At 40.6% G+C, this 27,860-nt stretch overlaps 2 protein-coding genes across 5 annotated transcripts; one reads left to right on the top strand and one right to left on the bottom strand.

The window, feature by feature from the left end:
- The first annotated feature begins 130 nt into the window (after positions 1–130).
- Positions 131–3,893, top strand: LOC109482366 (zinc finger protein 366-like). The gene is made up of 3 exons (XM_019785056.1): positions 131–158; positions 999–1,568; positions 1,892–3,893. The coding sequence occupies exons 1-3, from the start codon at positions 142–144 to the stop codon at positions 3,639–3,641; spliced, it is 2,337 nt and encodes a 778-aa protein (XP_019640615.1). The 5' UTR covers positions 131–141; the 3' UTR covers positions 3,642–3,893.
- Positions 3,894–6,247: 2,354 nt separating this feature from the next.
- LOC109482372 (E3 ubiquitin-protein ligase arih1-like) lies at positions 6,248–26,752 on the bottom strand. Of its 4 annotated transcripts, none has more exons than XM_019785068.1 (16): positions 26,380–26,752; positions 20,063–20,130; positions 19,112–19,193; positions 18,903–18,938; positions 17,335–17,505; positions 16,665–16,720; positions 16,441–16,507; positions 15,263–15,369; positions 14,446–14,488; positions 14,139–14,210; positions 12,764–12,894; positions 11,938–12,001; positions 10,024–10,107; positions 8,933–9,109; positions 8,143–8,255; positions 6,248–7,558 (listed from the first exon to the last, which is right to left on the bottom strand). In XM_019785068.1, exons 1-16 carry the CDS (start codon positions 26,614–26,616, stop codon positions 7,471–7,473), a joined length of 1,596 nt encoding a protein of 531 aa, XP_019640627.1. In that variant the 5' UTR covers positions 26,617–26,752; the 3' UTR covers positions 6,248–7,470. The 4 variants fall into 4 exon arrangements, with proteins under 4 accessions (XP_019640627.1, XP_019640628.1, XP_019640629.1 ...); XM_019785069.1 differs by having other exon boundaries at positions 11,944–12,001; XM_019785070.1 differs by lacking the exon at positions 18,903–18,938 and having other exon boundaries at positions 26,380–26,751.
- Positions 26,753–27,860: the final 1,108 nt, after the last annotated feature.

Genomic DNA, 27,860 nt, shown 5'->3' with positions numbered 1-27,860 from the left:
TAAATATTTCATACCTTTCTTCCCTGAATGTCACATAATTGACCAATCAGCATGTACCTTTTCACCAATCAGAGTGAGAGTAGAAGTCATATGAGCCAATCACAGGTAAGACTGAAATGACGTTCTGGTTATAAAGACAAAATGGCTGCCAAAGAAAGGTTTGTCCGTGCAAATTTTACATTTTCTTTAAATTTCACTAATGTAGTTGTGTTTCTTAAAAGGGAATTGAAATTAAATGTGAAAGATGCATGTTATGCTTCAATCTGGAACTGTATTAAGGGGTAATTTTTGATAGTGATGACGACAGAGAAGGTTGAAACCCCCGGCCCGTCAGAGTCTGACAGTCGCGAAAATATCCGGAACCGTTCCAGACGGAGTCGGAACGGGGGATCGCGACTCCTTCTTGCGTGTCCGCGTGCTTCTGTACCAGGAAGAATTCTTTAGATTTTCCCTTCGCCCACAACACACACTTGGAACAAAGCCTGTCTGCTGTATATATTTATACTAAGGAAAGCGTGGAAACGTTCCGCAGTGATTGAATGTGTTGCATGCCAACAGCCTTTATTTACTGGGGTCTGAGGAGGGAAGTCCTGTATGAACAAAGAGAGGACAGTTCTATGATCGTTATATTCCCACCAGGACTGTCTTCCTGGACGGAAATTCCCTTGTTGAGACAGACAAGAATGTCACCCCGGCTGTCCCTAAGATCTGAAATCTATAACTGAAAAATATTTTCATAAACTTAAAGTGTTAAAAGTTAAATGACAGATTTAAAACAAAATTTTACCCGATGAAAATATGCTTCTGAAAAAGCGTCAAAGTCAGAGAGCATCAAAATTCTCTGAGGTATTAAACCAGCAACAAGAGCAGTAACTACGGCTACCTAGGCTACTCATCTCCAGAAATTTATATATATGATATTGCTGCATGTGCACAACCAATATCACTGACTATAGTCTCTAGATTTCATGTCCGTCTGGTCTCTATGTACCTTACAGTTCCTACGCCATGGATCCCAACAGAACAGCTCCTAACCACGGTGAGGTGGAAAGTTGCAGCCCGGCCAGAACCCAGCACCACCTCACCAGTAACGGTGACATCGCAGACCTCAGGATAGACTTCGAACCCGACCAGTTGGGCTTCTTCCCTTCCGGCTCATTAAAAAACGAACACTATGCCAATCAACATGAATCAGACATTGACTTTGATGATGAAACAGAACCCCACGTAAAGAATCATAACCCCCAAGCTCAAACTGTTCACGATTCCTACATGCCCGCAATCTGTGTCAGCACCAATGGTAGTAAGCTAGACATTCCCAGTAACGAGAGACTGGACCTCACGGTTGCTATTGACGACGACGCCTGCATCATTGACGAGGAGGGAAAGAAGCGCTGGCGCTGTAACCAGTGTCCGAAGATGTACTCGTCCAAGCACAACCTGATGACGCACGTCCTGGGGCACAGCGGGATCAAACCCCACGCCTGCCAGGAGTGTGGGAAGCTGTTCAAGCAGCTCAGTCATCTCAACACACACATGCTGGTCCACGGAGGGGTCAGGCCACACAGGTAAGGATAAGGATAACTTACCTTAGTCCTTAGATCCTCCTGCAACTTTGATGCATATTAGGTAGCCTGCGTGCCATCCTCCATAGTTTCCACCAGTTCCCTAATATATATACTTATATAATGTCGCTGGCTATCCGTGGTGGTAGCCTATTGCATAGGTGGACTTGGCAGTAAACTTTCTCCCTCCAAAGGATGCAGTTTCGTGCTGCTGCTAGTAGTACTGAAAGGTATGGGAAGGATTTCAATTATTAACCAACTTAATGCATACCTACAAGTCTGAATTGCAGCTTTAAAATAAATCACTTTCACCTACCTGTTTTCAGATGTCAAGTCTGTGACAAGACCTTCACCCAGTCCAGCCACCTGAAGCGTCACATGATGCAGCACACCGAGTCCCGGCCCCACACCTGCGGCATCTGCGGCCGAGGCTTCGCCTACCCCAGCGAACTGAAGTCCCATGAGGCAAAACACGCAGACTCCAAGGACAACATCTGTGTGGAGTGTGGGGCCGAGTTCCTGAGTCTTGCTATGTTAAAGCGGCATCTCGCGACACATCGCGGACCCAACTCCTACCAGTGCACGGAGTGCGACAAGACGTTCATGTACCCGAGCCAGCTCAACAACCACCTGATGAAGCACCGCGACATCCGCCCGCACATCTGCTCCGAGTGCGGCATGGAGTTCTTCCAGATCCACCACCTCAAGCAGCACGCGCTCACGCACCGCGGCGTCAAGGAGCACAAGTGCCCGATCTGCGGGCGGGAGTTCACGCTGCACGCCAACATGAAGCGGCACCTCCAGATCCACAGCAACAGCCGCGACTTCCGCTGCAACGTGTGCGGGAGGGCCTTCAACCAGAGGCAGACGCTGAAAGCCCACATGGTCACCCACAGCGAGGTCAAACCCTACAAGTGTAAGGTCTGCGGGAAGGAGTTCACCAGGTTCCACAACCTGTCCGGCCACATGCACCTGCACAGCGACTCCAAACCCTTCAAGTGTAGCCACTGTAACAGCAAGTTCACGCTGAAGGGGAACCTCATGAGGCACATGAAGGTGAAGCACGGGATCGACGGGACGACCGCCACGAGAGCCGCCATCGCCGCCAGGATGGGGGACGGCGAGAACTCGGAGGACAACAGCATGCACATGTCGGACGATATGGAGGGCAGCTACGAGGGAAACACGGACGAGGGCATGGACACGTCCTTCAGCAGTGGTGGACCTGCAGAGGAGGAGGAAGACTTGGAGGAAGAGGAGGAGGACGGATCCTTCCAAGAAAATGAAACTGACTCGAAACACATCTTACCTTTAGGCAATGATGGAGAGCAAGTAGACAGTGTCTCCAGTCAACCTCCAGTCTTAGACCCTGGACCTACTGCATTGCCGCCCACTGCTGTAAGTTTACCTTTGACCAAGGAGGAGCCCATCTCACCACCTCATGTAGAGAGTAGGTACCTGGATATGACTAGACCGCTACACCATATGGTAGACTCCCCGCCCATAGACGTGTCTCTGCTGTACCGCAGCCAGCCTGGGCCCAAACCGAGGGTGCCGCAGAAGTTTGAGTGTGCCCTGTGCCCGACCAGGTTCACACAGAGGGGGAACATGTTACGCCACATGAGGCAGAAGCACTGGGAGGACTACCAGCGCACATATGTCCGTGCCGAGCCTGACGTCCAACATCCCCCTCCTCCTCCTTCTCCCCCAAACAGGAACATATGTCCACCTCAAGGGGTAAAGACCGAGCCTCAGTCACCTCTGATTGGTCAGTCTTCTCAGTACTTCGTGTCCGGTCCCCCAGGAAGCGGGTTGCCCCACCATAATGTACCCAAATTGCACTTCAAAAAGAGACACCTGGCCGGCGGCGACCACTGGGACGTCAATGTGTTCCTGAGGGAGGCAGTAGATAGCATACCTCCGCCACCACCGATTACCAGCACAGACAGGACTCAGTATGGGTACGCTTTGGGCGAATACAGCAACTATCATAACGCCACACCAAGCATCAGCAATGAAAGTGATCTGGGATGGACGCCCCCTGTTCTTGACTTGCCCAAGGGATTGCATGTTTAAAGTAGGATATTAGTAAATTGGACACTGCCGTTTGGGTACTTCTAATTCTATATCACTGGCACAAGGAGCAAATGGTTCCAAGAGCATTTTGCAATACATGTATATGGTATGTTGTTAATGCACTATTATGATAATATGGAGAGTTTCCAAGTGGAAGTACATGTACATTGTTGCCCTGCAGAACAAAAACTGCAGAAAGTTGGTGGTGCAATCAGAAAGAGGAGCTGTCACTAGAAACATTAGGTTAAAGTTTATTATATAGTTTTTTACGTACTTACGTACGTACTTTATGATTCTTTCCTGATGCCCAAAATCATTCTGTTGGTGCTTTTTATATGTAATACTAACATTCATTTACTTACAGATTACTGTGTTTTTCCTATGAAAAGGAACATTCAGTGATATTTAAATATGCCAGCTACAAATGGAAAGTCACGTCAAGACAAGCAAATGTAAATTGCTTGTCCATATTTATATACATGGTTTCGTAGATGGCAAAAACTGCACTGAAAATGAATTGATCTTCACCACACTGGCTGGAAAATAGTGAAATTTAGCCAAATAGGGAGTAACAAATTGCCAGTTGAGTTTAGCCACCATAAGGTATGACTATGTTATTACCATAGGGTGACCTTTTTGTTCACACAGTTGCCTCTTTGACACTGGAATTCTACAACATGAATACAACAGGGTATCCCTGTATGTCCTATAGTAACAGTATTTTCACTGGCTCATCTTCTGTGCAATGATCGGGAATAGTGGAATGTAAAACCAAGGGAATGAGCCTGCTGATGAATGAATGTACAGTAACTGTAACGTTGGCAGTACTTCGCAATCTCTACCAGACTGGGTTGTCGGAAAAATAGTAGGGATTTGCCAAATAGACAATAATATGCCAGGGGAGTTCACTGGCCATAGAATAAAAATTTTCAACGCTATGGCTGGCTAACTCCTTTTGCATATCATTGTCTATTTGGCCTAGTACTTCACATGTGTCCAAGTCATCACAGACAAGATGAAATATTTCCCTGCTGTTAGCATGTTGGTAATGAGAATACTACCACTCGTATGTACTATAAGATTGACACATGCACTGGCTTAGCAATATTGCTTTTGTCCCATTGTATATGTGGCACCTGTTCTAGATACTCTATAAATGAAGTACAGTAGAATGAAGATATACTGTATGAACAAGCACCATATGGTAAGTGGCAAAAATTCTGGCAGTGAGACATCTTTTGCTGTCCTGATGCAAATGTAGAATGTACATAAGCAAATCAGAACACACAGTTGACAAGTGTAAAATAACCCCGTCCTTTCCTGAAATAAACAATTAAGTCCTTTTATCACGAAAAAGGTCACAGAATATGCTAGTAAGCCTGTGTGATTTTCTCTTATGTGTGCTATGTGTGTGATTTTCTCTTATGTGTGCAAAATGTAGTGACATCCAGTTCAGGCCCACTGTACCCACTCACGCACTTAGAACACATTTATCAGTGTATACATGTACATTACAAGTATGATTTACACTCAACACAACCAGTCCGTACATATTGACAATCATTATCAAGCTTCACCTAGATACCAGAGTGTGAGACAACAAAGGCAGGCTAATACAATCTGAGGACAGACCTGAGATTTACCAGTCCTGCACTGCCCTCTGCTGACCACTTTGGAAACTGCATCTGAAGTATGGTGCCTTGGTGGAGTTTTCCATTTCGAATTGTTTTCTACAGTACTATTTTTCTGATAGGGTAGGCATATGTGCTTGCTGTCCACACTATATTGCAAAATGTTTTGATACATTTTCTGCTCGAGAAATCCAAGAAAAAGTTTTCTTACGGTATGTAGTTTTAATTTACCTGGGCACTTACCTGCTATGCTACATACCGTAACCTTCATGACATTGCCAGTCTATCTGGCAATGTACTGTCTTCAAAATATACCAACACGCATGTTACGCCAAATAAACAGTTACTCAAGCAACTGGATATTCTAGTTCGTGCTTACAAATCTGCCTTTCTCCTGCAAGTCTCTAGTGTCGCTGACGAAAGGTTGATCCTTCTTGGAACGTCTGACCGTTTCCAAAATCATATCCAGTTGCTTGAGTACTAGTAACTGTTTTTGGCGAATCTTATTATTACCTGGATGTCTAACCTTCACCCACGTTACATGCCTGATATTTCCTGAAAAAAAAGCTATCTTTAGGCCACACCAATTTAATTTCTTGGTTAACGGATTTTTCTAGAAAAATAATGGAGCGGGCGGGCGAAAAAAATAAAAACAGGCCTATACATCCTATTATGGCCCAAAATGGTACAATAGGAGCCATAAAGTCAACACACCAGGCTGGTTCAAAATTTAAACAATGAATTTTGAACTTTTAATGATACCATTGCATCAATAGATAGAATAACTGTAACAACTAGGATGAAAAGGACTGTTTTCAACTGTTCAGGGCAAAATATGAGCATTTTGCAGTTGATTCCGAATTTTTATTTTTATTTGCAAATCAGAAAAAAATGAAGCGGCGAATCCGTTAACCAAGAAATTAAATTGGTGTGGCCTTAGCTCAACAGTTCGCATCACAAACTCAATGGACTCAACAGAATGATTTGATCTGTTTATTGGATAAATTTTCAATAGGTACACTCGTCTTAATGGCATACAGGAACAATAAACCAGAGGTGCACAATTGTACTATCAGTGTCACTGTTCACATTATCTTACATGCAACTTGAGTGAGAATGAAGTTGCTAAGCCTGATAGCCTGTCTTGCTCTGTACAACATGTAATACAAGTATTGTACACCAAGGCGGACATATCCAAGATCTTACTTACACTGTTTGCATATTCTTAAAGCATTTTATTTTTTCAGTCCCAAAAAAAGAGCTACATACATGTACATGCTCATTACATACCTTCCTTACAGAAGGAGAAAAAAAACCTAGAAGCTACAAAGGCGAAACCCTGATCAAGCCTTATTTAACCTGATGTTTCTCTGAAGTGCTGGTTTCCAACGGTAGAACTTTCAAATCAAGTTGATTGAACGGAAGCTTGCTGGGGATTGCTCTTCATGCGAAATCATTCAACAAAATGGCTATAATCCACACCATTGGAGACTGCTATGTACTTAGTAGTTAATACACCCAATGGGAACATTAGACATTGCCATGTATGGCTTAGTACAGGATTTGTGTACCGAAGTACAAGGTTTGTGTACTGAATTACTGAAGTCATTGGAGAGCAAACCATGTTGACAACTCATTATCTACTGCAGTGCTTAAAACTACCTGGAAAACATTCCCAATCCTTATTTCTGGTATTACTACATGTACTTGTAATGTAATGTTTGAGTGAGAACAATCTACAGCATTCTGGGCACAAAAAGCAGCATGGTCTAGTACTCCAGTTCAAACATATGGCCCCGGAAGCAAAAAACAAAAATCCCCACCGAAGAGAGAGAAAAAGCACTGCACAGCAGTACATACAGTAACACGGAGATATAATACTATCTCGCAGACACCCAAATTTAGACACCATGTAAGCAAAGCGTACATGTATTTTTTTCCATGTGTTACCAGCATATCATCAAAATCTAACCAGGGCTTTTTTTCCTCTTTTCATCTACACACAACCAAACACTTCATGGGAGAGAGCAAACAGGTCAATCTGTCCATATCTAGGCATATGGGTGTTTCTGCAGCAAATTCTATTCTTTATTTATTTTTCTGTTCCACTGTGCTGCGAGATGCACCGTTGAACCACGACGTTGTTGTTATTATTATTATGCTTTTTATAAGGATTTTAGTTTCACACACAGAAGCAGCTACAAAACCTCGTTGTACTCCCAGAAGTCCTTCTCGTAACCCTCGTGTACGTGCTGCAGCAATACGTTCACCCGGCTTTCACAGTACCTGCAGACAACAACAACAGTCATTTACACATCATCAACTTTTTTTCGATCTACTTAGAAACTTAAAAGGCTAGTAGGCAACCTCACCAACCACCTCCCAAACACAGATGACAGTCAGCCCTTTCTCATAACTCCTAACCATAGTCAGCTATACGTTTGTGAAGATTGGTCATCCAGGGTAGTAACAGTAAGATAGTATTTTAGACTTTTCAATCTGGATTTAAGTTTAATAACCAAACGTTTTGGGTGTTGTTCAGTGAATGTATACATAGGAATTTTCAGAATGATGAAGGGTGTCGGAACAACACCCAAAACATTTGCTTTTAAGCTTTTAAACTTTTATTCAGTTTGAAAAGTCTAAAATACTATCTTACCATAGTCAGCTATACATATGTGTGACAGGGACTTAACTCCCAACCATGACATGTAAGACAGGCTTAATTCCCAACCATGGTGTGGAGAAGGCTCGTTATGTGTGTGTGTGTACTGTGACAGCGGCTTCAATCAAATATTGCCAACAGCATGAGACATTCAGCAAAAAAAAGTGATGAAAGCAGATACTCTAACAGACATCAGCCCTCTTACCTATACTTATCCTGGACCTTCTGCTTGATGTCCACTAGACTGTCAGCAGAGATGTCTCTCTCCAGATACTCCGACAGACACTCCGTCGCATTCTCCAAGTCTTTCTGATTGTCCTGCAATCAAAGTGACAAAAAGGAATGTAAAACCTGTCGGCTAGTTTGGCACACCATACTACAGTCAAAGCTGCCTAAAAGGACCACTCACGGTACCAGTAAAATCTGGTGGTCACTTACTTAGGATTCTTAATGGTTTTGTCAATGGGAAAAATTATCCAAGCGACCACCAAAAAGTTATCACAGTGACCAGAGGTGGTCACTTGTACAGGTTTGATTGTACATTTGTATCTAGGCTTGTACTGAGCAAAGAGACTCTTTTTACACAACCAAGTCTTTTATTCAGCCGATGTTTCGGTGACCATGAAACGTTGGCTGAATAAAAGACATGGTTGTGTAAAAAGAGTCTCTTTACACTGTGACTTACCAACCTGATAAAACTATTCACAGAGGTAGGCTTGTATAGGTTTAGCTTGTAGAGGTTTGACTACCTACGCCCAAACAGGTTTGACCACATCTACATTGTGTAATCTTGTAAGTTGGTTTGACAGTATCTAAGCCTCTTGGAACAGTTACAAACATGGATGAGAATCACAGAGTGATCTACAGAAACGCGCCGAGGCTGAACAACCTGATAGCAGTTAAACGTGTATGTAAATGATAATGTGTTTTATGAAAAGGACTCTTGGAAGAATAATGGAGCTTCCTAAATAAACAAACAAAATAAACAAACAAACCTCAAACATGATGGACTGGTTGTTCTTCTTCAGGTAGAAGGCGAAGACGTAGGTGTACATGAGGACAGTGCGGCACTGGCACAGGACGTCCACCGCCTTCTTCAGGAACTGCACCTCGATCCACGACATGTTGTGCTGCTGCATCTCCTCCATCTTCAGCTTCACCTGGGCATACAGCTGGGGAAAACAGGGAGGGGAGGGGGGAGGTTCAGTCAGTGTGTGTGCCTCGTTATCTACAGTAACTGCAAAAGCTAATTTGTGGAGCTAGCTAGCCTGGATGTTCTCAGGGCCAGTATACAGTTGTAAGGAATGGCCCTCAACAGCAATAAGTAGTACATGTATTTTGATAATTAATTGAGGCAGCTGAACAACTCAAGTGAGAGTGAGTCAGTCTGTATGCCTTCTATCTACTGCAACAGCTAAGATGCCAGGCTGTTCTCACAGGCCTGCCCCAGATTGGACCCTGAGAAGCAGAGTCTAAAACTAAGGGGATCTCGGGTAAAATTATCTGAGGGTGTGAGTCTAAGTCAGTGGGCATGTCTCGTATCTACTGCAAAAGCTACTTTGTGGGGCCTGTTACTCTCCAAGCAGGGGTTGGTGGGGAAGTTTATGACTTTTGTATAATAATTCATGCCCCATTTTCTGTTGCTACTCCCCACCAACAGTAGCAACAGAAAATGGGGAATATTGTAGAAATGTCATAATCCTCCCCACCAACTTCTGCTTAGAGTTTGAGAGTAGAGCCTGTGTCTTCATGGGCTGATGAAAGATGGCAGATGCTGTCTGAAAGCTTCTGTGGTGAACTGTACATTTAAATGCTTCTTTTACTAAACCAGTATCTTGTTACATGTTGTCTGACCCTGACCTTTCCCAGCAGGCTGATTTGAGTACTTCACAAATTAACAAAGGCTTAAACAGACAAACAAACACACAAACAGACAAGGTGAAACTTAACTATTAAGGTACTTGTCAAATCATACAAAAGCACAAAACATTGCAAACCAAAAGTACACGTAGGTTACACAGACTCTGGCTATGTTAGTACAAATCTTCCTGCTCATGCAAATCAAATCCTTCACACGTGTTTTCACCTTATGCTCAAACTTGAGGCTCTGTTGATGGTTGGCATAGCGGTTGTAATAAAACAGGTACCGCTGCAGGGCTGCCCTGGATTTCTGTGTGACGACAGAAGAGAGTTCAGCCAATCAGCCCCGGACTGTACACACATTCATTGATGATACACCCTCCCCACACATATATACAAACCCTACCACATGTAGCACATGCCTCTCACACCCCTAGTGTTGTTCTGTCCACAACAACACGTAACATCACCACGGACAGGTGAACAGGTAACAGTGTCACCTTGTTGGGCCTGTATGTGTGTAACACACTGAACCTGTTCCCTCTAGTGTGCCCTGTATACTTCACTCCAGCAACTATGAGGAACAGAAACTTGCCTGCACCTGCAAGTGCAAAGAACACCATTTTTCATCCAGTTTTTTTAATTTTCTTTGACATGCATACAATGTTAATAAATCAACATATTTGGGCACACTAAGCATGAGATTTTCTATTTGGAATTATAGAAAACTAAATGACTTCTGGGGTTTGTAGAAAAAAAAATTATAGTTCAAAGGCAGTATATCTGAGAAACAACTATTCAGCAGTTGAATATCAAATATTTCCTATAATGCTAGATCACAAGAGTAGCTTGGTAACTGAAATACTGTTTCATGACTCTAGGTGGAATACTTAAGGGGGACCCACCACAGCAATGGTCTAATGCCCTAACCAACATCATTGTACCTACACAATTACATGTATTTTAAGTATCTATACACAAGTCATGTACTACAAACAGCAGTACAGGAGTAAGGCCACACCAATTTAATTGGTTGGTTCTCGGATTCGCCTCTTCGTTTTTTTTTCTGATTTGCAAACAAAAAAAAAATTTGATTCTGGTCCTGAATCAACTGAAAAATGCTCATGTTTTGCCCCCAACAGTTGAGGAAAGTCCTTTTCTTCCTAGTTGTTACAGTTTTCCCATCTAACATTGCAGTGGTTTGATTAAAAGTTCAAAATTCCTTTTGTGTTGACTTCATGGCTCATTTTGTAGCATTTAAGCCTATAATAGGATGCCTAGACCTGTTTTTATTTTTATTTTTTCGCCCTGTTGCTTCATATTTTTTCTGAAAAATCCGAGAACCAACAAATTAAATTGGTGTGGCCTAAGCACAGTGCAAAATCACACAGACATGATCAACTTACATTTGTTTGATTGTATACAATGAATAACATAATTAACTCCTGTAAATTTTGCATTTTTGCTGGTACATGTACTTCATTTCAATTTTCATGGTAGAAGGACAAAGGAGGTTTTAGGACGAAGACATTTTTCATTCAACCAGGTATGTGTGAGGCTCACTCAAGTTAAGCTCAAACAAGTGTAAGTTGTGCAACACGTTGAACTGAAACTGTAGTGAAAGCCAGCATTGCTATGCTAGACTCCTGGACACACAGCACATACATGTATCTTTGGAACTCTGAGCTGAGAAGGGTGACCCCTTACCAAGTACTGTAAGGGGACAAGACAAAAAAACACCCCATGCTCCGACACCCATGTGTTCCTTTTTTTGGAAAAATGTTTTTTGGCAAACAGTTTATTTGTTTCCACACAACCAGTTTTGTACAGTAAGTACAAGCTGTGTAAGACAGGGATGGACCCCTACTCTTTTCGATAAGTGTGGTGGGATCTTTAATTTTCTTGAAGTGTGGTTTTCCTCAAACATAGGACCTCCAGCTTTACATCCCATCTGATAAGACATCCCTAACCGAAGCTAGGTACTCATTTTCACCCGAGTTTAACGAACTAGGGCTAGCATTATTGATGTTGGAACACCCTTTGATTTGTAGGAACATAGGTGTCTGAACATAGGGATCACTGTAACCGGACAAGACACAGGTACATATCTAGTAAAGTGATAAAAGCAATGTAGACTTACACTTACCTCCTGAGCATCCCGGGCCGCCTTGGCCTCTTCCTCGTCATAACGGTTACAGTTGTACCTATACAGATGGGGAAGGATTACAGCAGTTAAGTCTTTGTGTCCATGGCTATTTCTATCCAACAGACAAGAACATGTAACAAGAATATGTAACAAACATTAAAAACCTTATTAACTCAAAAATACAAAAATGTTTCACACTCGTCAATTTGCAATCCTGTTTATTGATTTGTCTTCTTGGTTCTCTGATGACATTTCTTGGCAAAAATTTAGCAAAAGGACATGATGAGAATAGAGGGATAAGAGGCAAACTTTGATCTGGCTACATTCATTCCCTAAAGCTGTATACACGTAGAGTCTGTTTTCATGTTGATTTTGCAGTCCATCATTACTCTTTTAAATCCAACAACCAGCAAATTGAATTGGTCTGGCCTTTAGGTCACATGTTTTCATGCAGTTTTCATGCAGTATTTCTGATTGAAATACGTGGACAAAGAAAAGGTTCTTTTTGGTCTATTCAAAAATTTAGCAAAAGGACAAGATGAGAACAGAGGGCTAGGAGGAAAACTTTGATCTGGCTACATTCATTCCCTAAAGCTGTGTACACAAAGACTCAAAGTTTTCATGTTGACTTTGTATTACTCTTTTAAATCCAAGAACCAGCAAATTGAATTGGTTTGGCCTTAGTCATGTTGTTGTATAAGGTTGTATTTTTTTTACATACGGGCTTTTCTGATTAAAATAAAATGACTGTAACAAAACAAAATAATCAAACAGATGAAAAGGCTCCTTTTCGTCTATCCCCGTGCCTTGCGTGACTCACCATGACGATCCGTGAGGCTCCCACGGCCCGAGGCAGACCCAGCAGAAGTCGGCCTTGCAGTTCTGGTTCCGACACACCATGTGGTTACACCCCCCGTCCTTCTCAATCGTCACGTGACACTTCGGACACTCCTGATGCACAATAAAGGTTGAAAACATACTATCATGAAGGTTCATCTGTTGTTGGTAGTTACATGTTTAAAGTTAAAACTTTTGGTCCAACACAAAAAATTCTCTCACCTAGAGCCTTCGACCAGTCACTCTGGTCTTCCTCAGTAGACTGACCCAGTGAAGCCTGTCACGTGGCTTCTTTGAAGAAGGTCTACTGAGGAAGACCAGAGTGACTGGTCGAAAGCTCTAGGTGAGAGAATTTTTTGTGTTGAACCAAAAGTTTTAACTTTTAACAGGTTGAAAACATGTTAATGTAAGCATGTGTAGCAACAACTTCTTTCTGCAGACTGCAAAATTATGGAACTATAACCCTGACAGGTGTTTTCCTCCTGCATACAACCCACAAGTCTTCAAAACCATGATCAGATCTCCTAGCTTAATTAGCCATACTCCCCCCCCCACTGACTTAATTCAGTGCCAAGTGGTCGTTTCAATATTTATTTAATCTTCAAAGACACCTGGGTAGCTCCTTCAGCCAAAGCTGATTTCCAAGGAGGCCCAGGGGGGTACAATAAGTAAAAGAATAATAAATTATACAAAGTACATAACAAAAGATGTAAATGAAATCAGTATAACTGGAGGTTATACATAAATAAATGAATAATACGAAGTTCAACATGAACTGAGGGAATTTACAAGAAAACATAACTTCAAATCATAATCATAATCAACGTAAATCGATTTCCGTTCAAAATGATTGGAGGTCAGAGGTCGTCTTTAAAGCTGCCTTGAAGTGTTTTAAAGTTTGAATCTGCCGTACTTCTCCTGGTAGTCTATTGAAGTACTTTGCACCCGTGTAAGCGAAGGCTCGCTGACCAGTTGAGGTATTGTATTTTGGTAAGTGTAGTTTAGTAGTCTGTCTGGTGTGATATGTATGAAGATTATAATTGTGCAAGAAAGTAGAGGATAGGTATGTGGGCATCAAGCCATTCAGACATTTAAATACTGTTACACACACATGTTCAAATCTTCTTTCAGTCAGGTGTTTCCAGTTTAGCATCTGGTGGAGGCTGTCAGTGCTGCTCTCACGTAATAAACAGCTTGTATTTGTATTTATTGGCAATGAAACAAGACTTAGTCATTACTAGGTCAGCACAGGAAGACTCAGCTGGTAACTGCTGACCCACAGACAAAAAAGGCATCTTCATATTTGCACACACGACAATATTCATATAGAGTACAGACTGAGGGAGAACAGGTCAAACCTTGGTGTTGGCTGCTATCCAATTTGACGTCTCTGAGTCATCATCACACTTCTTCTTCCACTTCTTCAGCCACTGTCAGACGAGAGGAGCAAAGTTTGTACAACAAATGGAAACAATCACATAGCATGTAGTAGTCACCCACAGTGGTAGAATTTGGAATGCATATTTCTACATTTGGATGTTGTCATTCACGTTACAAGTGATCATGCAAAATCACACAACTGAATGAAAAAAAGCATGATGTTCATTGCATTACAGTGGTTTGTATCCGAGATATCTGAACACGAGAAACAACAAGTCTACTTACTGAACACTTCACGGGATCATGCCAGTCTTCAGAGCAACTGAAACTATAGGAAGAAAACACATTACTCATTACAAAATTCTATATGGTATAGGCAATTTGAAAACAGAAATATAATATTTCAGTACATTGACATATTTGGGAAGACAGCAGAAACATGTGAGAATATTATAAGACTACTTGAAGGGCTTTGAAGTTTTTCATTTTCGTTTTAAGAGGCTGGCTTCTAGTTCCAAAAAGCTCAAGAGCCTGGATGAAGCAAACATGTCCAAATCTAAACCATGACTATGGATAGTAGGTCACAACTTCACTTGTGTAACTAAATTCTTGATGACAGGCAAACACTGTTGACAAATGTACTTTGTTGAAAAAAAAAATTAAGGCAATACTACCATATGACAGGTAAGGTAATATCAGTTACTGTACTGAACTGAACCCTCCTCGCAGCAGAACTGATCGTTATCAGAATAGTGCCCTTCCTTTCATGATCCGCCTGCTTAATATGTAACACTGTCACTTTTTTTTAACCTAAGACTTATTTTAGTGTTACCAGTGTCCGTCTGTTTTGTTATCTGCTATGATATTAATTTGCACTTGAAACGTCGTTGACAATATTTTATATACATTTTTTACATTGTAAATAAATGGTTTAGTTCTATTTTACTCGCTTAATATGACGTTTTATACTATTAATGTGATGCCCCAATGTCAATTCAGCCTCTGGCTGCCATATTTGGGACAGTGTTGTAGCGTTTTAATGCAAAATAAACCATTGATATTGATACTTCAATCTGATATAATAAGAAATGTGGGGCCTTACCAGAAACTGTGTCCACAGGCACATGTTACAGGCTTTGCATCCACGTACTGCACCCTGATGGCGTATTTACAGTCTGGGGCAGGGCACCACTTCATTAATCTGTGGCACTGCAAGGGAACAGATGGAAAACTATATCACACTCCTGACTAGGAAACCTTACATGCAGTACACTGTTTAAGTCAAGTACAACAAATATGCTGAGCATGCTTTATGTATGCTCCTAATGGAGTTTCCATCCTATATCACACACTCCTGAGTCCTGACTAGGCAACCTTACGCCCAGGAAAAATTAGGGTCGGAAGGTAATGATTATCTTTTTTTTTCTATTTTTTTTCAGACTTCAGTGATATCTATAAAGGGGTCCAAGTTACTAGTATACAATACAGTTTAACAAAGTAAAACTTGCAAGAGGACACTTTTATTTTCAATGTCAATGTTAGAAAACCAATTCTACAACATTTTATTACTCAGGCGTCAGATCATGGAGCTAGAAGAGGTTGATCAGCTTGAAAAATTGAGGTCCACCCCCCAAAAAAGTCTAGGGTCGGCAGTTTTTTTTACGGTCGGTTGGGAAACAGGAAATACAACATTTTTTTTCCAAGGCCTTACATGCACACTGTAAGTCAAGTACAGCTGTCAGCAAATATGCTGCGCATGCTTTATGTATGTTCCTAATGGAGTTTCCATTCCTATCTTTGTTAGTTTAGGTTGCTGAACTTGCCCCTTGTGTATTACTAGCTGTTTTTTTTTTATTTTTTATTTTTTTATTCCGAAACATGTAATCACAAGACGTGGTGACGACACACTCAAGTTTTTTCAACTTATATTAATGCCGACACCAACACAGGGACAGTACAATACTCATTTACACCTGAGCGAAGTGAGGAAAGTCGTGTAAAGTGCCTTTCCCAAGGGCACAAGATCGGTGGCATGTCAGGACTCGAACCCGGGGCCTCTGGTTCCGAGTCGAGAACGCTGCCGCTGCGCCACACGACCCCACTACTAACTGGTTGGTTCTAGGGTGGTTTTTGTGGTTGTTTTTCATTGCTTGGTGACTGTAACATGATAGCATTATAGATGGGTACTGTTGTATACTAGCACTAGTCTCAACATTCGTAACATCCATGCAAACTAGTAACTTTTAATCTTTATAACTTGAGATGTGTAGCAAGACTTACCTCCACAAAACTATTGGTTATCAAGTGCTGGTACTTCAATTTCACTTTGGAATCTTGTATAAGCCTCCTGTAGGGAAAAAGTAATCATCTGAGTAAATGGCTACATTTCAGGCTTGCTTTAATTTTAAACATACATCTACAAAATGCATCACCTAAGATTTAACAAATCCACAGCCAGAATAAACTGGACATTGATGGCTTGAATGCATGGACATTGTACTTACATAACAGTGGCATCATCTACTAGAATGTCACAACCATGGGCTGCACACGATATTGTCTGTAAAGAATAAATCATAGAAACACAGTCATACCTTTGACATTGTTTTTCAGATCAATCTATCCATCAAACATTCAATTCATAACTTTGGGAAAGGATATATACTAGTAAAGTAATCAGAGTGTGTAACCTTTGATTGGGCAAAATTTTTGTCTGTCATGTTTGTTTGTTTGTTTGTTTAGGATCTCCATTAGTGTGAATTTCACACTACTCTTCGTGGAGTCCGTAGCGAATAATCAGACAGGTATTTGGACCATCGCACACCGGGGCATGCCCCTACTCTTTTTCGAAAGATGTGGTGGGTTCTTTAAGGTGCGTGGGGTGTGGATCTCCCTAAACATGGGACCTCCATTTAACGTCCTATCCAAGGGACATCCCTAGCCGAAGCTAGGTACTCATTTGCACCCGAGTGAAGTGAGGAAAATCGTGTAAAGTGCCTTTCCCAAGGGCACAAGATCGGTGACCAGGGTGGGGTTCGAGCCCGGGACATCTTGGTTCCGGGCCAAAGATGCTACCATTATGCCACACGACCCCTGTCATTAGCAGCATAACTCCATCAAAAGATGGACACTAGCTAGAACAAACATTAACAACAGGCTTAAGACATGTGGTACCTGTCCCATGCCCTCGTCCATGATTTTGGTGGTGAGGTATTCGTTCCAGCAGGAGATGCAGAACCTGTGTCCGCACTCCAGCCCGGTCATGTAGGACTGCGGCATGGTGATCAGGCAGATCTCACACAGCATCTCCTGGTTAGCCAGCGCCGTCGACGATCTCGTGTTCATCTGTGGACACGCAAACCTGGGTAAGTCTGTGGGCATTGTAAAGGGCTCGAAATCCAATACTGGACCTGTGCACCTAATTAGATACATGTAATAACAGCTGGGTACGGGTGTGTTTGCTTGTGTGTTAAAACAGTTCACCTATGGATGTACTGTTTTGAGTATGTGTTTGTGTGTTTGCTTGTGTTTCCATACAGTTCACCTACATGTAATTGCTTCTGGGTACGTATGTATTGTTTTGTGTATGTTTGTGTGTATGTGTGTCCGTACAGTTTGCCTAATTGCCTACAGGTACAGAGGAATTGTTTTGGGGGTGTGAATGTGTGTGTGTGTGTGTGTGCATGCATGCGTGTGTGTGCGTGCATGTGTGCGTGTTGCTTGTGTGTCAGTGGACAGTTCAGTGACAGCATATGGGTGTGAGAAAAACAACAGATCACAAAAGGTCAGACACAGGAGGTTAGGTCCCAGAAGCTGGCCTGGAGCCAGCCGGAAGTTGGCTTAAAGTCTGTTGGCCAGGAGCCAATGGGAAAATGCAAATAGAATTTCAAACATTCTCTATCTTGCTAAAAGTTGTGCCAATAAATTCACATTCAAACTCCAAATACTTCATGGAGGTTTGAAATCTCCAATTTCTTGTTTTTGTAACTGTTACTAAATTCACCTAATCAACAGCCAGAGAGTTTGTGTGTGTGTGTATTCTTGTTCTTATTTTCTACATACACGTTATGTAAAATGATCCATGGTGAAAAAAGGGAAGCACAAAGCTTTACTTTACATCATGTGAAATTACAGCTAAGGAATCGACTTGTGGCAAACACTTCACACCCAAGCTAGAATGGTAAGTGCACTGTGATAATTATAATATCCACCAAAACGTTGAAAAGACAACTTTTTCCATGCAACTAGAAGCTAGACTGCATGACCTGATGCCCACACTTGAGACAGCCCATGAAAAAAACAAGGCATTTACTGTAGCACGAAGCTGAAAAGTCTTGTGAGAAAATGTGTAACAGAATTGGTTCTTTAGATTTCTAATGTCCATTTCCAAATTTATTTTTTCTTTCATAATGTGCATAAAACGTGTTTTTTTTTTATTTCTTTCAGTCAAAACCGTTGGAAAGATTGTATTTTGTGGTAACTCTGTTTTCATCCCCTTTCCACTGGATATCAACACTGTTTGCACAGACAATGAGTATGTTGCTGTCTTTAAAAAAAAATCCTACTTTTGCATTCTGCAAATAAAAAAAAAATTGGATTCCAATCAAGGGTTACACAAATTTAATTTTGGTTGCTAAACAGTCACTCAGTGATTGCTGTCTAGTGGAAATGGTGCCTACTAAGCGACCTGTTTGTATCATAGGCTGTCAGGATTAAGGCAAAATTGTGTCTAGGCAACTCACAGCGCCGAGCTGGCTGTTTGAGCCATGACCGGGAGTCTGCAAAGAAAATCAAGCATGATTAACAGCTAGTGTAATAGGGACAATACCAAACTGTACAGGTTAGAGGTAGTGCACACAAAATAAATGCAAGACGACGGCACAAAACACAAAGCACAGTCTAGTCAGTACAACGATGGTACAGGTTCACAATGTTGATGTCTGGAGGTTACCTTGGGTCTGGACTTGGCTTTCCTATGGGGACTGATGATGTGGGCCTCACTGAACAACTTTTCCTGGTTCCCATCAAAGTATCTGGGAGAAAGAGGGTTGGGTATTGAAAAGAGTGAAAACAGATACAAGTACACGAGGTTATATTAATTAGACCCTCTACGAGACTTTAGAAGCAGCTGGAAAGAGTAGAAATTGGAGCGGCAAACTGTTCTCCTTTAGCTTACCAAATCCTGACATGTTATCTGTCTATTTAGCCAATTTCTACTCTTTCCATCCACTTCTAAAGCCTGGTATAGGCTGACATAACGTCCGGAGTTTTGTCACACACTCCAACTCCAATTTTGAAAATTTCAAGGGACTTAGAAAGTGGTTGTCTTTTTGTCTACAGGTGGTTAAATGAGCAGGGACTCAGCAAAATTGAAATTACTGCTTGCTTAGCAAAGTCCAATCCATATTCTTTCTATAGATTTTATGTAATGCCTTTTATTGTGTTCCTCTTCATGTACCATTCGATGGATGGTAGCTCCCTGTGGACAGTCTGGGCTTTCATGGCAGAGAAATGAAGCATTAACCTCTGACCACGGATGAGACAAGTCACATCCGCTAATGACTGCTCTTGTCTGCACTCACAAGAGTACACATGGGAGTCTGCCTTGTATTCCGTCATTCACGTTACAGCAATGATTTTTCCTTCCAACCTACTTATAGAGCTACCGTAGTCTCAAATATGAAAATATACTGGATGATAAAGTTTATTGCAAATTCCCAAAGGCAAGTATAAAAAATGACAATGAAAACCATTGTAATGTAATCTAAATGCTTACTCTTAGAATATTAAGATATTCTTTTTATATAAATTTATCTACAGCATAACAGTGGAAGATGAAAGATTCCACTGTGACTGAGTGACTTACTCTGTAATCTGTGGGTTTTGTGACGTTAAGTCTTACCTTTCCATGAGTTTCTCCTTGTCCCACTTGAAGTGGTTCAGCAGAATACGCGTGGCCGTTGGGGGAATCTGAAAGTTGAAAAAAAAAAACAATTAATTTGAAATCCCAGAAAGAACAACAGTCATGATCAGAGTCTGGCAAATTTGAGTTGAGTATCATATTTTGAACCATTTCTTAGAGTTAGACCCCAAAGATTTCTTTTGTTGATTCTCAAGATGTTTTTACGTAAAATTTTAGCAAAAGGTCATCAAGAAAACTTGCATCTGACTCCCTAAAATAAGGCCATTAGAAATGCAATACTAAAAGTAAAAGTGCAAATGTTGCAAAGAATGATATTAATCCTTACATCTGCTTGGAGATTTGTAACTTTTAACATCCTATGAGGGAAACAATTTACGCACACTTTTTTTTTGTCTGTCAGGCTTTTAGCCACATGTGTAATTTGAACTCACATGTCTTCCCAGGTGTCTTGAATAAAATCATTAATGACAATAGGATATGCATAATAAAAGATTGTAGCACCCATTAGAGAGTTGTGCAAACCTAAAAATATACAGTACATAATACGAAGATGCAGGAAATGAATATGCATGGATGACAAAAATCTTGCAAATTGGTCAATCAGCTTAAATAAGAGCTACCTTCGTTTGCTTCAGAATCTTTTCACATACATTAATGATCTACCAGCACACCTACTTTTCACGTGAAGGACCTTTTGAAAAAACAAACTACAATGACTAAATGACTAATTATTATCTAAGATCACATCCCCTTGACAGCCATCTGATTTCTAAAATTACATAACTTACATGTAACAAAATATGAATAGATGGTGCAACTTGTCAAGATTGAAAAAGTAAGAACTAGAGTTCCACGATCTCATACCTTCGCCAAATGATGTTAGCTTTTATGATTAAGAAATTATATATTAATCCCCCTAATTATGCAAATAAGATCCTCATTTGCATGAAATATATCTGTTGATCATATTCTCCACCAAAAGACAGTCTTATCTTAACAAAGAATGCCATGATGAAATTTTCTCATAAATTATGTAAATGAGGTGCTTATTTGAATAAGTTATGTTTAATTATGTTCACCTTAACTTAACTTTCAAACACCCCAAGTATAAAATTCCAGGCAGTTACCACTATGCAATTATAATATTTTCTCATTAATTATGCAAATTAAGTCTTCATTTGCATAATCGATATCTGCCTGTGTTTCTCTCATTCTTAATAACATATGTCACAAGCTTGAACTTCCTATTATGGAATGCAGCTGATAAATAGAATTTCCTCATTAATTATGCAAATTACATCCATATTTGCATAATTGTAATATCATTATGTCAAGCATCACTCAAGCTACCTACATACCAAAAATCATGATGATCCATCCATCGGTTCTTGAGTTATCCCCCTTTAAACATGTCCATTAAACCCCCCCTGCAGTTCTAGAGCAAGCAACTAGGGGGCTCAAACTCATGTCACTTTATCCCCAGCACAAGAGCTATCTACCATCTAAATTTCGTCACCCTAGCATGTCTGGATCTTGAGATATCAAAACCGGAAGTTCTGCTGCAGTACCATGACAAGCCGCCAGGTGGCCCAAAATCTAATCATTTTGAGGTCTCATCAAGACCTACCCACCTACCAAGTATCAAGACAATCCATCAAGACCTTCTCAAGTTATCGTGTTGACAGACAGACAGACAGACACACACACACATACACGAACGCCGCTGAAAACATAACCTTCTTGGCGAAGGTAATAAATGCTACATTTGCCTAGACTAAATATTGTGGAATGGTGCAATATTCTTATGGATGAAGATATACATAGGCTGATAATGATATAGATACTTGAGTTTATCATAAATATATCTCTTAGTTTCTGATACACAATATTGATCTGTAGAATACTGGGTGTCCGAAGAGGAATACACTTGCCTTTAACCCATTCAATCATTGCCGAACCTCTGAATAATTTATCTGCCTGTGCAGTAACCGGGACGGTTCAGTGTGTTTTACGCTCTTAAGACTAAAGGTATCAGCAAGCGGGATGACACCCACTGATAATGGGGTGTTTTACACATCGTGATCCTTTGTCACATCTTGGTCATAATCTTTTCGGTCATCTACAAGAGCATAACGTAGCTCTGGCTCATGAAGGGAGGGGGGGGTGAAAGATGCTACCTGGGGATAACCATGGCAGCGGTGAAAAGGACAAAGTCAAGGTCAATAAAGGATCCATGCGACTGCACACTGTTGACAGATGACATTTCCTTTTATTGGAGGGAACTGCTTGCTTCCTGCTTATCCCTGTACAGCAAACGGGACCAATGATTATCTGGACAGATTGAAAATTGAAATTTATGTCAATCAAGTGCCAGTGCTTGTTGCAACCAAAAACACTGCAAAACAGGCAGGTCAATTAGAATGCCTTACTTAAAATGAATGTAGAAAATGTCTTTAGGTGATGATATAAATTCTTTATTGAAATTGCAACAGCAATAGACATGGAAAACTAGGCTGCAGTTCAGCTGATGCATTACAAAACATAACTTCACAATGTTTTAAAGCAATTATAAACCTATAAAAAAGTTTGCTCTTTAATATCTATGTTGTTACTTTACTTTAGTTCCTTTATTATACTGTATATTACAGGAAAGATTGTCTATCACCCTTAACAAAAAATGTCCCATACCTTACTGTTTATGTTCATTCTGTTTATTTGCGAGGTGAGCATCAGGACTGATTATGTAAGTAGGTCGATAAAACAGAGTGCCAAATTTCCCTTGTCATATGTCCAAAGCTTGATTGACATCGTGGTTAGGTTAGTGTTAAGCCTACTCTGACTCTGAGGACACTCCCTGCAATGCCTGTAATGTAAAGCTAGACAAGATGGCATCTAGGCTAGAATATTTCTCCCTCTTGGAGCATTCAACAGCTCAAATATCCGAGCATGGACCACAATGTAGGACAATTCTTCCTGCTAAAACTGCATTATAATCCATTTCATGCACTGGTAACAGTGGTATACTATTTCAATTGCATGTGAAGAAGAAAGCATGTATGATACTACATGTACTAGTATTAAGAATTAATTGCAACGTCTAAACCAACCATTACATCATCTTCAGCAAACCACTACTACATCTGTACAAACACAGATATGACAAGGCATGACTACATATTTCATCAGGATACCTGGAACTATCATTTCTCTAAACTCTCCTGTTAAACAAAGCATTTTAATCATGTGTTGAAAACAGCAGTAGCACTACCACTACTGTGACAAAGGTTATAATATGAGGACAGGCAATGCTTTCCTAACCTTTAACCTACTTTTCCCCATAGGTACATGAAACAGGAGACAAATCTTTCTACTGTAAATTCATTTATTTTTATATCTTCACTTCATGGTGGAAGGCCGAGAGAAAAGTTTTTTTGTAGCGTTTCAAGTTTGTGGTTAATACAACTCTGTAGTTCAGTAGTAATGGACTTAAGATGCATATTTGCTGTGTCATGGATTCACGGTGAGAGGTCACCTTAAAAATAAAACTGCTGGAAACATTTAAGGATTTAAAGTACTTAGCATGCAAAAGAGACTCACCACATTTCTTCAAATTCATAAAACCTTAAAATGGATTTACATTAATTACAAATGTGTCTAAAAAGGCTGTGTGAGTGTGTATAAATATATCTGCATGAATGTTGGCTATTCTGACATTTACCATACATTTTAAACAAAAGCCTTGACTCAGTTGACTACACAAGTACAAGGCCATATCTGGGCAGCAGGTTAAACTAAAACTTAGTGAAACTACTAAAAAGAACAAACAATGGCCTGATATCAGCTAACATTGTAACATTTTGTCATTGTGTTCCCAGTGGATATGCCACAAAACTTACTGCCACACCCTATATCATTTCAGGAACATTTGGCATAATACCTTTGTCCTCTAGGAGGAACGTATTGTAGTTGTATAACTTATACTATAAGTGATCCAAGGATTATGTTGTGTTACTGTTTGGTGATATAACAAGTATGTTGATTTTCACATTGCTGATTAAGCATGCTGTACTTTCATGTGTACCGTTAATACAAATCTGATGAATGAACTGGAGACTGTCATAACAGAAAGTAGATAAACAACATATCACAATGGGACAGCTGATCAGCCTGAGGTAAACAAATATTCATGAGTCAGGGTCACAGAGAGGTCATGGCTCTGTTTACTTCAGTTGTTTTGCGCCCATGCATCCGAAAAGCTGCACCAAGCTTACTCAAGTTACTGTTCCTTTTGTAGACCATTGACAATTGAAGCCTGACATACAACTTTCCCTACATCAACATTCTTTACCAGGGTTTGAGAATGTTGATGGCCCTGCCCCTATGGCCCATGCACAAATCAGGCCTGCACATATCATTGCTTGCTTGCTGATTTGGCCATCATCATTTTTCATGTGTAGTTCTTGGTCTTCCATAGCCCTATTAGGACAGTGATTCGTCGAATCTTAGAAAACCTGTCAAACAAACCCTGTAGAACTATATGAAACAATGTTAACTTTATTACCTGGTATGTCAGAATGATACAGGCAGAGCCAAACATTGTGGAATCATATTATTACATGTTGGGATTTGACTTTGAGTGCTCCTCTAAGAGCATACTTTTCCAATCCAGATTGATAGCTGACTAATACATTAGTGACCTGTCCCCAGTCCAACCACTCAATGTCCAGACATCCAGTATCCTGTGCGCCAGTAGCTTTAACAATGAGTCATTATCATTTATACCTCTGACTGGTTCACCCTGGTATCCAAAGTTCAGTGGTTGTTTGACTTACAGTAGCCAAACTACTGCACTTCCTCCCTCTATCTGAGAACACGTGCAACTTTGAGCTATTGGAAGACTCAATTATTTTGATAAATCAGAGGAATCAACTACATGTAAACTACCTGATTTACAAGAGTATGTATATATACGTTTCAGGAAACAGCCATTCCTTTTGAAGAAACCTGATGATGTTAAAAGGTTGCCATGTTCTAATGATGAATGTTTGGTATCAGGTTTGCATTGAGGATAATTCTAAATAAATTACAATACTCAAAATTCAACATGAAAACTTTTTTGTGCAGCACCTAACATATGGCAAAGTACTTTGAAAAATATAATTAAGGGTGTACAAGGTTGCACACACCAAAAAAGGGGTAACTGTACAAAAAACTTAGTAATAGTATAGCTTTCAGCCTGCTAAGGTACCAAATTTGTATTGGTTATGGGGTTAGACAGCAGGGTGGATGGGCAATCTTCAGAAATGACTTTTCAGTCCATCCCACGAAACCTTGACAAGCATTTGATTACCCACTACCTGCATGTAGACATACAGAGGCAGCAGTGCAAGGTACCATATATGGTCAATTTCTGATACAACCTGATCTCCATGGTTGTCATGGCACATATAAGGCACTTCTGTTTCTTCAGTTCAGCTTGACAGTGCAAACATGTACTTTGTACCTTCAACTTGAACTTGCACTCTGTTTCCATTGTGAAGTACAACTACATCTGTTATGTCATTATACTATGTGAATCCAGATGTTGCCAATCGTTTTTCAGAAGCCTACATACATATGCCAAACAACAGAGGAACTAACCTCATATGAGCTATGTAATTAAATACTACACTGTCACTATAGAGTAAGTTGCATGTTTTTTTTTCCTGCAAGTCACTTTTCCATTTCTGAACACTTGCCCAAAGTGTGTGCGTTCGTTTCTATTCTATTTCTAGCTTCACAATAATCCGATTATGCAAGGTGCACTATGGATTGTAGAGACCTGTCAAGTCAGATTTATCATTTTCATTGAGGTATTATAAGCTGACATGACACCTGGAAAGTTTATAGGTCATAGAGACTGACTAGAAGACATCGGCCTGGTTAATAGACAAAGTGCCACTAAATGTAAATTGTAACCTCCTTGTGCAGGATGCGTGAAAGGAGTCGTGAAGTCGGTGAGATTTTAGGATGTTTTTTTTTGGTCTGAAATGATAGAGTCATCAAAGTTGTCAACAAAACATCAACACAGCAGCCATTTCTTGTACATTCCGTGATAAAACAGCAGAGTTTTACGGCGTGCCAATCTCGCCAGGAGCACGATGCGCGCCAGTGTGTGTTTTATTTACGTTTGCAGATACTGGATGGACCCACCAAAAATATGGCGGCCATTTTGGACCCCAACATTTTCCCCCTTCTGTTCTGCGGTCGATTCATTGAGAAACGCGGGCAAAAATCGCGCTTTGGGACAACATTACCTGCACAACTGTGTTCACTTCTTTGATGCAGTCTACCATGTGTTGAACAATCAGTTCTGGACTCAGGACTTCGTATGGAAAATCGTCCAGTTCGTCGTCCCTGCTGGAACCCTGAGCCGCTGACGATAAGGGCTCGGGTTCCATTCCCAAGTCAAAATTCTCATAGTCTTCGTCTCCAAGGTCATCCTCTTCCTCGTCGTCCACATCGTCCATTACATACTCATCCTCCGAATCCATTCTGACCGAGGCGAAACCAAAGTCTCTGAGTTTGTCCACAAATTTGGAGACTTTTTCTACCCGTCCGTCTGTCTGTGTCGGGACTCCATAGATTTATTGTGACGTCATATTCGGCTAACCCCAACTTCCACCGCATCGAAACGATATGACCTTTCCGCGCAAACAAAGGTCATCGCTGATCACGAAAGTATCCCCCAGTTGTAAGATTCTAATAGCACACATAATAGTTTTACAAAATTTTTGGCTTCAAAAAGGTGTAGATATTGCATTTTGTCGGCAAGCAAACTCGATTGCACGAAATAGGGCTGACATGTCGTTATGGTCTGATGCGTTCTTTTCATTGCGTCATGTTGTTGAAATGCACTCTCTCTCATGATCACTCTGTCATATGATAAATTCTCCTGTTACCATTTTATATAAAAGGGAGAAAGTGGTTTACTGAGAAATCACTTCAAATGACATTAGACTGAAGTGATTCACTTTCTTTTATTGGTGTCATGTTTCCAAATGTAATATGATCTGTGATTTAACAAATTATGCAAGTCCTTGATCAATGACCCTGTTCAATCCAAGGACTTGTTTCTCCAGAACTCTTGCTCAGGTAGCTCATAACATCTGTGTCCATAATATCACCAGGGTCCATAAGATCGTCACCTTGAGAAGTAGTGTGCTTAAAAATATTTTTACTGCAACATACCCTAGGTATGTACATTTGATGTGTGAAGGAGTGCATACCAAAAGTATGTTGCAGTAAAAATATCTTAAAGCACACTATTTCTCAAGGTGCCGATATTATGGACCCTGGTGATATTATGGACACAGATGTTATATGATTGTTGACTAGTTCTGTTATTAGTTCATTGGTGATGCTGAAGAAGAGCGATGGATGTCACTCGAAACATTAAGGAGTTATCTTTGTAATTTATCCAGTTGTAGAGATGGAATTAAGCATCTGCACAGTTCACATTTCTAGTAGCTGTATCTAAACTAGGATGTCAATGTTACATGAAATGAGCATGAAAAGGCAATTCTTTGCTGGATTACTTTGACCCACAAACTCAATTTTTTTTCTGATTTTATAACTTGACTGCTGACTGCTACTTCAATGAATAAGATGTAAATGTGTATGCACTGATCAATTTCTTAGAATTCAAGAAATACTAGTAGTCTGTTGATCTACGGCAGTACTGTTCTAGATAGTTACTCAAAGCAATGGAGACATTAAAAAAAGTACCAATTCTTAT

This window comes from Branchiostoma belcheri, unplaced genomic scaffold, assembly GCF_001625305.1.
Source record: "Branchiostoma belcheri isolate BF01 breed outbred unplaced genomic scaffold, Haploidv18h27 scaffold6, whole genome shotgun sequence".
In the NCBI taxonomy this organism is placed as follows: domain Eukaryota; kingdom Metazoa; phylum Chordata; class Leptocardii; order Amphioxiformes; family Branchiostomatidae; genus Branchiostoma; species Branchiostoma belcheri.
This window is presented reverse-complemented; position numbering and strand designations above follow the sequence as displayed.

Bases quoted from the DNA above. Each gene is read 5' to 3' on its own strand.
- LOC109482372 (XM_019785068.1), bottom strand. From the start codon at position 26,616: ATGGATTCGGAGGATGAGTATGTAATGGACGATGTGGACGACGAGGAA. The intron at 20,131-26,379 runs GTAATGTTGTCC...TTCAACTTTCAG, and splicing joins AAGTGAACACAGTTGTGCAG to ATTCCCCCAACGGCCACGCG. The intron at 16,721-17,334 runs GTACCACATGTC...TATTCTTTACAG, and splicing joins TGGACGAGGGCATGGGACAG to ACAATATCGTGTGCAGCCCA.
- LOC109482366 (XM_019785056.1), top strand. The intron at 1,569-1,891 runs GTAAGGATAAGG...ACCTGTTTTCAG, and splicing joins GGAGGGGTCAGGCCACACAG to ATGTCAAGTCTGTGACAAGA.